Below are 9,950 nucleotides of genomic sequence, written 5' to 3'. Positions count from 1 at the left end.
GTACCAGCCCTGGAAATTAACCTGACTCCTGTCTGACTGCTGAGCGTGGACACTTCCTGTGTCTGTCCTTTCAGATTAAATTCCCACATGATCCAGTCATATAAGTTTAGATTTATTTTGACAAGGCGCAGCTTTTGTGTTTTTTGTTGTTGTTTGTTTATTTTCTGTGACTAAGTGACCAATGAAATCCTGCCAACTAATGACCTTTCAGGTCGATTAACATTTGTTCAACTATTAGGGGGCAGCCCTATGCAATACATAGTTAGAATTTTACCCACATCCTCTAACCCCATCCAACTAAACTCCTGTTTCCAGGATAACTCAATGCCACCACTTTCTCACGAGTGCCCTGTTGGTACTGCGCATGTTCAACTCTCAACAGAAATGACAAGCAAGCGAGATGGCTGACTCCTTTGCTATGTCCATCATCAGCTCTGGAAAAAACAATGTGTTACATTCTTTTTTACCACTTGCCTGATTGGGCAAGTGAGTTACTAGATTTAGTAGCCCAATGTGGCATTTACTTGCCACGGGCAATCAGGCAATCCTTATTGCTGAGCCCTGTAAAGACTGACACTTTGAGTAGCTGTGTCGGTCCAAGTCCTGGTCATCTCTCCTTGTGTGCATCTTCAAGCATTAAGGCATTCATTAGATTTTTCTATCCAATCAGGAAGCAGCAAAAAGATGGCATATGTAGTTAGATGCCATGTGTTATAAAAAGAGTTCACACATATGAATGTTTGATGTTTGGCAGCTTTGACAATGTTACTCAGGAAGATGTTGTGTGCTCTCAGATTCAGTGCTGTTCTTTACAGTAAGTTATGTGCACAGGAAGCATACAAGACCAGATCCTTTAAATAAGACCGACGTATTACTGTGCTCCACTTCATTCACCATCCATATTGAGTAAATCAGATTACCCGACTGAAATGATTGAAATAAAATATATTCTTCAGTCAGTAAGTTTTGGCTGTCAGCCAGTCAGTGGTCTGCCTCAGCTTGCACGCTTCAGCCAATCAGACACACTTCACAAATAGGGCAATCTGTTTAAACGAGAAAGGAGATATTGCAGGTCTGTGATGCTGCGGTGCTCCTGCTACGAGTGCACTTACAGATGTATGCTGAGGGTGTCTGGGCACTTGTGCACACCTACCACCACCCTCTGGTGTCATGTCAACTGTTTGTATCTGCTTTTATGTCATGTGGAGTGGTTGTTCTCTCACAGAGAGGATTTACGGTACATTGAGTTATGGGCACAGACCGTACATACAAAACAGAGCTGTTCTTTGTCAAACGTAAACCAGTGTTTTTCAGTAACAGTGTCAGCCAATTCTGAGTTGTCCCTCTTGACATAAAGCTTTGACAGCGTCTGTGCTATGAAAAAGACTGAACAGGAATTTAGAAAGACAACAGTAAACCGACGACCTATAAATACATAATCATATTACAGTTCTGACAGTTTCTCATCTACCTGACAAAATTGCTTCGTGACCAAACCGAACTTTGGCCGTCTTGGCTCGATTGTACTTCTATTTTTTATTTTTTTATTTTTTTTCTCACAGATTCTTTTTCTTTTAATCATCTTCATGTTTCCAATCCCATATACACTCACACTGTCATACATACTGTAGGCTATTTGAACTCGGATAATGAGGAACCCTTAAAGGCTGTAAAGCTATACTATTGGAGTCTTTAGATGCAGAACTGGATGGTGCGGTTCAGCTTTAACTTATTGACCCTGTCTGAAAATCCAAGAGCAAAGTATCTGTTTTTGAAAAACTAATCGGCATCAAACAAAAAGGCTAGTTAATTGGACATGAACAAAATGCATGAAGTCTTTTAGTTGAGTGGATAAAATGTGGCAAGGTAAGGCAAAGGAAGACAGAGAAAAGTAAGGATGTATAGATTTTGAATTATTTGGCTGCTTTTAGATTTAAGAAAAATAACACTAAGGGAATGCATGCTTTTCCTTAGGTTCAAAAACAGGTGCTTTGGTACAGAGATTAAAATGTGTTGTCAATTTAATTAAAATCATCATTTAAAGCTGCACTAATAAGTGTTTTATGTATTAATAATGGATAGAATGACTACTAATGTAAGTGTTGCTCATACAAATGAACCTACGTTGCTTTGTCAACTGACTCCGCAGTTCCCTTCAGCTCTAGGTTTTAGCGTCTTTCATCTTATTGTTTTAGTTTTACATCGAGCAACTTTACAGCTTTTATCAGGGTTGTTCCCAGCCGTGGCCGTCAGCTGTTCCCAGCCTTGATAAACTCACTATACACTGACCAGCACCAAACGACCGACAGACAGTCAGCAACTAGCCGGTGAATATAATGGAGCATTTAGCAACTAAAGAGAAAGATATTTCCCCTCCTATGGAAGAGGATTAGGATCATTTAAAGAATTTATTCAAGTTCTGAGTCAGAACTTGGTACATCTGTCGGATAGACAAACATGACTGACTGCAAAATTCTGAGAATAAATTGAGAATTTTGAGTTTGGAGTTAGAATTGTAAAGTGATTTTTGTGTTTGTTTTGTTTATAGTTTAAAGCCAGAATTCATGTGAATTTATTTTTGAGATCTGAGTTCAAAATCAGAATCTGAAAAATAAAGTCAAGATTCATGTTTTAAGATTAAGATCAGAATTCAGAGAATAAATTCAAAATTTTAATATAGAATATAGAGTTCTCACTTTATTCTCAGAGTTCTGACTTTAAACTCAGAACTCAAATCAATTCTTCACGTGTGGCCCTAATCCTCTTCCGTACCTTTAGGAGCTAAAAGAAGAATGCATATAGGACTTGGTGAATTTTTGTGGGGTCCACACAAACACGACTGCAAATGAATGCTAATGGTGCTCTGTGTCTGCTCCATGTGTAAATAAGAAGCTGTTGGACTGTTTGCCGAATCAACTTGTCTGTTTGTATTTACAGTTTGTTGTTTAGTCCTCAAATGGACCAAAGGTTAAAAATAGGTTTTTAAAGACCCTAAAATAATTTAGCAACACTTTCACTTATAGGAAGTTAGTTAAGTTAGCAGAGTTAGTTGGACTGGCACTAAACAAGAGTGGATGAATCATTAAAACATCACAAACACATTATGATCTCAGAAGACTGAATCCCTCCCGAATCTGGCATCCTCCATTTGTCTGATCTTGTTACGAATAATAAATAAATGATAAACCCAGCAGAACATAAGTGTCAAAGACATACTGTGCTTGCGCACATATTAACATGTCTGTCCTTGGGATAGGCTGCTGATATTTGACAGTTCTGCCACCATTTTCACAAGACCGATGACTCATAGTGATATATTACTTGAATATTTTAAAAAAAAGTTAGCAAAACTACACCAAGCTTATACAACACTGTATCGCTGTATTTTGTTCAGTATGTAACTATTTGAAATGCAGGTCCCACCCTTGCAGGATTTGAACCATCAGGAACAACGAAGCAGAGATGCCGCTGTGATTCTCTCGGGCCGAGGAGACAGCTCACATGATTTATTCTGAGTAAATAATAGACCAATGCTTTGGCAAGTCTGAGAGCTCAGCACATTTAGAGACTCAGATATTTGCATTTATAAGTTAACACTCCACGGCATGTGACTCTGTAGCCTCTTAATATGATTCATTCCATTACCAGAGAGTATCTCAAAAGCTCCACTTAACTGATACAAATAAAATTAATTTGTTAACGTTTTATATCATGACCTGGGCCACAGGAAACACACTCAACGATACCAAATCAAATATATGGCTCATCCTGTGTGAGCTGGAGTTTTTAAGATAGCTCTGTGTTTATTTAACCTTACAATTCTTTTATGAGGTGAGCCCCGGGATGCAATTCTTGAATGCAGTTACACATGACAGAGATGGGTGTCTTGGGACATGGAAGCACCCTGGGAAGAGGATTAACAAGATAAAGAATCTCATAAAAAGAAAAAGGCACAGGTGCTTGTCAAGTACACAAAACCCTCTGAAGTGAATTTGACCTTCAGCGTCGTGTTCACTGTGCTTTGGTGAAAGATTAGACCTCATGTCACATTTTTACTGCCTGTGTCGAGGAAGTATAGAGATAGACAGATAGAAAGAGTGAGAGAGGTTTATAGAGATAGATAGACACTTGGATGGAAAGAAAGATATATATATAGAGTATAGCAGATGTATATAAGAAAGAGCTACAGAGAGGTAGAGGGAAATATATAAGTCGTGGCTCCATCCAAACGTTATGCAGATTTTAACTGAATTTCCAGGAAATGCAGTTTCTTCTCCAGTCGCTCGCTATTAAATCTTTGAAGAGGAAGAGTGCACACGGAAATGACATAATGAAAAGAGCGCCAGACATTTCTCTTTGTTTCATGCCGTAAATTAAAGGTCTAGTGTGTAAGGTATTGGGGGATATATTTACAGAAACAGAATGTTATATGTTTGTCTTCTTTAGTGTAATCTCCTGAAAATAAGAATTGTTGTGTTTTTGTTACCTGAGAATGAGCCATTTATATCTACATAGAGACCAGGTCCTTGTCTATAGAGATCACCATGTTGCACTGCCATGTTTCCAGTACCAGTAGCCTGGAACGGACAACCATGTTACGGCCACGTTTTTTGCAGCAAATCTGTTGTTTTCAAAGTAGATGCACTGCAGGCACACTCAAACCCCAAAGCGTCACTGTAGCAGTGCGCACACGTTCCCGAGCACCCATTTTTCAGGACGCTACAGCTGCGCCCTTTTGGCACACCACATGTCATGTGACAAGGACAAACCAATCACAGCCGGCTGATACCATTCGCTTCTGTAAATGTCTAAAAGTCTGTGATAAATATGGAGGAGAAGTTGATCATTTTAGTTAAGGGCTGCCACAGCTTTTCGCCTGTTCTTATAAACAGTACCTGGAAGAAGATCAGCTCTGCACTCAGGTTTTCAGGTAAATAGGCAATGAAACAGTGCTTGTTAAGGTTGCTTAGCAACCCCAGACACAACCTGCCCTCACACTCTTGAAAGCTGGCACAAAAAAGGCACAAGGGTAGCGCTCAGCGCCCGACCTCGTGTTTTCCAGGTGGTTAAGGACATGTCATGTGTACGGCCCCTTAATCTGTGTTTTTACCAGGTTTAAATCAACAGGTCCATTTGTTTTGGAGAGGATGAGACCTGTGGAATGTTCAGATGCAGATAATGTGGATAATTAAAAACCTCTTAAACATTTGAATCAGAAATACGGTGAGGACACTTTGCAGGTGATGGGCAAACAGGCTATCTGCAGGAGAAACACTGATTTATTCAGTGTTTTTACTGGTTTTAATCACCAGGTCTGTTTGTTTTGGAGAGGAGGACACTTCTGTAGATAAGTCAGCTCCCGGTAAAAACACTCTGAATAATAAACACTGAAGGAATTCTAACCAAGAGAAATTTAAGATGGTTGCAATCCGCAATCCTCACTGCTAGATCCCCCTTACTTTAACCTGCTGGACCTTTAAGGAACGTTACAGTCTTATCCATTCACATATATTGGATTCCTTTTTTTTCTCATGGGTGCAGCTGAAGTTTTTAAGTGACATGTACATGTCTGTTTCTGATGCACTTTGTCTTGTCTTTGTATTTACTGAAACACCAACCTTTACACCTCACCTAACCATGAAACCATTTTGTGTTATTTGGATTTTTTTTTTCCCACGTGTGTTTTTTATGCACATAATGAACATAAAAACAGGTAGATGGAAACTCACAGACAATGTAGATAAGAGACCGACAGAAGGAGATAAAGATCGGTGGGAAAGAAGATAAACAGTAAACAGGCTGAAGATGTATTGATTTTGAAAATTATAATTTTATTATGATACTATAATGTTCTCTCATATGAGCTCCAATAAACTCGCGTGATGGCTGAGGCATCATGTACAGAATCAATCTTTTCCATTAAAACTTTGCAGTGGTTCAAGTTGAATGAGGGAATTTTAATTGCATACCAGTTAATCACAGTTACAGTCCTGCAAGACTTTACTATGAAACACTATAAAAATGGCTCCTGGCCTCGCTGAAGACACAAAGAGAAAGCCTCTGTACTGCTGCAGAGTCCCGTGTGGAGGCTTTCAGTGTTCATGCTCACATCATGAGCAGCTTTGAGGATGGCTGTGTATCAAGCCATCTAGGAGAGCGCCTCTGTGTTCCATGTGCCCACTGATGTGGAGCAGCAGAGTGAATGTCAGGCGGAGCTGGTCACTGTGTCTGTTCGGGGGCGGCAGTAAAGATCTGCTCTGTTTGTGTGTGTGCTGCTTACCGACAGGCAGGAGCCTGCCGTAACCTAGGAACCTGCATGTGTGTGGTGATGGCGGCAGTAATGTGTGTAGTGGGAGTGAGAATACAGGTTTAGACAGTGGGCAAGAAGCCAGTGCATGACTGCATCATTGTGTGGACTATGCAGTTCAGTGAAGGGGAGATTTGATATTTTCTTCCTCTCAGTAGAGCCTTGCTTTAAGCCAGAGCTTTGCCCAGGGAACACTCACAAAGGAGTCTTCTGCTGCAGCTGGCAGAATCCTGCTACGTGATCTAAAACCAATTTCGCTATTTGAATAAGCTAACACTTATTTCCTTATCTTCCCCTTGCAGTCCAAAAAAATCCAGGCTCAACTGAAAGAACTGCGGTACGGGAAAAAGGATTTAATTTTTAAGGTAAGTTCAAACTGACGGGGGGTGGCTTTGTAGTAGCTCCAGACCAGGGGTAAACAGGTACTTCAGACCACCTTGAAAAGGATGATCCCATCACAGGAGGTACTCCAATTAATTCAGCACGCAATTACAAAGTCCCTCCCAGTCAGCAGCGTGCTAAGCCAATTGGCCAGCGCTTAGTCCACGTACTGTTGGTCCTGTCCTCTGATTTCCCCCCTGCAAAATCCATCCCGTCCTTTTCAGTCATGGAGGTATGTGGATAAATGACATGGACAGCGGTGGATGATGCTGATACAGAATTATGCATTAGGCCATATAAGGGAATCCTCAAGACGCAAATTACAGATGACACCATGTGTCACCACGATTCAGTGGTACCATATATAATGGGCTTAAAAAATTTGTCTCCTCTGTCACATACTTCCTCTGCAAGCACAATATAAACAGCAGCAAATAAGAAACCCATCAGTATTGTTGCCCACCCGTACACCCTCCAGTGCCCCTTGTGTCTTAGATCGGAGGGCTTACGTAATATTTATTGGCATTTACTCGTACATGGACTGACCTTTCAGGCCTTGTTTGCAGTGTTAAAATGTCAGTCGACATTTCTGCCACTATGGCCTGTAATGTCATTTCTTAAATGTGTGTTGTGATCCTTCAGACCCATCATTCCTAAAGCCATGTCAGACGTAAATGAATAAAAAGGACTCAATCCTCACGGGTTGAATTTTATGCTTCTTGCCCAACGCCTGAATATATTGTCCCTGCATGTCCTGTTCCTTGTTCTATTTCTAGCCTCTGAATGATGGATGCATTGACTTGTTTGCTTGGTGTCACTGCTCGTAAATCGGCGTCTCTAAATTGCATCAGTCACTCACAAAACACAACGTTATTGCTCAATGTCACCAAACATTTCACGTGGACCTTTAGAACATAAGGGTCTTTGATTATTTGCAGTTGCAAATGGATGAGGCTAATTTCATCGCACTCTTTGTCTTTAAAAAACAGTCGACTTTGGGAGATGTCAGTCAGGTTTTTTCCTCAAAGAAAGGTCAGGGGGAAATGCATCATATCCCTCTGACCCTCCCTGAGCCCTCTTGCTATTCCTGAACTCATATGTATTCCACATATGCTGTGATCAAAAGCCCAGAGGGGGGCGAGGGAGCAGGAAGTAGAGAAGAGTCACTCAAGATTCGGAAATGTCATCAGCCTCACAGGGGGATGTCAGTCAAGGCACCTTGACCAGGAGGCAATTGAATTGGTTATGACGGCTGTTGTACCATATCAAACTGCATTTTGCAGCACAGTGTCACAGTACACAAAGACACAACAAGCTTACAACACTGGACACAGAGCAAAATGAAGAAACCTCAAAACCTAATTATTTTTATCTTGGGAACCATTCAGTCTTTCTTAGAGCTGACAGGTATGGCCATGAAATAAAAAAGACTTGTGAAACCATAAAAACAGAAAAGAGTACAGTTCTGAAAAACTGCAGTGGATCGAATTACTGTGATGTCACGCTAACAACAGTCACTTCCATCCGGATAGACAACTGGCAATTCATTTGAATTGCAGAGATGTGAGATTGGCAAACTTGTTTATTTCTGTTGTCATTTATTTAGCCATAACTGTAACATTTAAAGATACATAGTTAAACATGCTGGTCCAATCTATCTGACGTTTCTGTTGTGCTTATTTTATGTACTCTGTTGCTTCGTTCTTGTCTTTGACAAACCAAGTTTTCCAGCACAGAAGCTAAGCAATGCACAGCAAAATGTATTTTAGCCACCTAAAAATATCATTATCAGTTAAATCGTACGCTCGGGGTGGGCGATATGGACCTAAAATAATATCACAATATGTCAGGGTATTTTTGCGATAATGATATTCTTGAAGATATGACAAATTAGTAAGAATATTACATTATTAACTTAATAACACATAATTGCCACAAAATAAGTGATATAGTTTTACAGTTTACCTTCAAATATTCAGTAAAAACAAAAATGATCTCTCATTTCTTTAGTTTGTGAACAACAACAGTAACTCAGAGTGAGATTCAGATTCTGTTACAATATTAATAGTTCAACTAAATACAATCTACCACAAATTACACATTTAAACAGCTCCCAAATACAAACAATGTCCTCTGGGATCTATATATATATAAATCAACAGGTGATTTCCTTCTTTTGGTAAAATCCTTTTTTTTTTTCCACCTGGACCTTTATGCTCTGCCATTTCTCCTCTAACCATCACGCTGTAACCTGTGACAGGCTGTTATGATACCACAACTATCACACATTCACATATATGTAGTTTATTGTCAAGCTGCGAGCGTCACGTAGGTTTACATTACCAAAGGTTTATGACAAAATCACTTGACGACACTGACTCCAGTGTGCACACGGTGAGAGAGGAGAGGGAGAGACGCTGTGCTGCTGCCAGAGGAGCCGCTGAATGACTTCCCTCTGAGTGCTGCTGCCAGAGGAGCCGCTGAATGACTTCCCTCTGAGCGGTAAGTCACTAAAGAGTCTGAGAAGTCCGGGGCTGTTCATAAAACATTCAGGACGCCACAGTTTATTCCACACTACTGAAGCTGCTCCTCTTTTTGGAACCACCGCAGAGTCTATAATAATTCGCTTCAGCCATGCTTGTTGTTTCCATGAGTAACAGTATAACGTCAACATGTCAACAAGTTGAAATATCGCGAGTATCAGGATATGAATTTTTCATATCATATTATAAATTATACTGGTATTACACTACATGATATGGCACAGCCCTAGTGTATGCTATATTTGGAATATTTTCTCTGCTTTACCTCACACACTAACTGATCAAGTCAGTGGTCGACCAACTCCCCTGTCTGCGAACTAAATTTGTTTTTGTTAATGGAGTCTGGTGGATTTGAGATGACGGTTTCAGTTATCCGTCTGAAAGGGCCGTCTGTCAGCAAAGTAAAGCAGTAAAAATATTCTAACTTAAAGGTCCAGTGTGCAGGATTTAGACAGGTGTATTAGCAGAAATGGAAAATAGTACAATAAGTATATTTTCTTTCGTGTACAATTACCCAAAAATAAGAACCACTATGTGTTTCTTACCTTAGAATGAGCCTTTTATATCTACCAAATGAGAGGGTCCTTGTTAATGGAAATCACCATGTCTCTACAGTAGCCCACAACAAACAAATCAAACACTGGCTCGATAGTTAGAAGCTCCCCTGTGATAAAAGCATCAGAAAAATATTGATTTGTAACATGAAACTGCTTTATTCA

The 9,950-nt window shown here is 40.1% G+C and overlaps 1 protein-coding gene across 2 annotated transcripts in view; it reads left to right on the top strand.

Moving 5' to 3' along the window:
- Positions 1 to 9,950, top strand: part of luzp2 (leucine zipper protein 2) — a 284,343-nt gene that overhangs the window by 230,119 nt on the left and 44,274 nt on the right. For both annotated transcript variants that reach the window (XM_050042392.1, XM_050042401.1), the window contains one exon: positions 6,610 to 6,672. In XM_050042392.1, coding sequence (XP_049898349.1) covers positions 6,610 to 6,672 — 63 coding nt within the window. The remainder of the gene's footprint in view (positions 1 to 6,609; positions 6,673 to 9,950) is intronic.

The sequence above is a fragment of the Epinephelus moara genome, chromosome 1 (genome assembly GCF_006386435.1).
Source record: "Epinephelus moara isolate mb chromosome 1, YSFRI_EMoa_1.0, whole genome shotgun sequence".
Taxonomy (NCBI): Eukaryota; Metazoa; Chordata; class Actinopteri; order Perciformes; family Serranidae; genus Epinephelus; species Epinephelus moara.
Note: the sequence above shows the minus strand (reverse complement) of the source record. Positions and strands in the feature narration are given on the sequence as shown.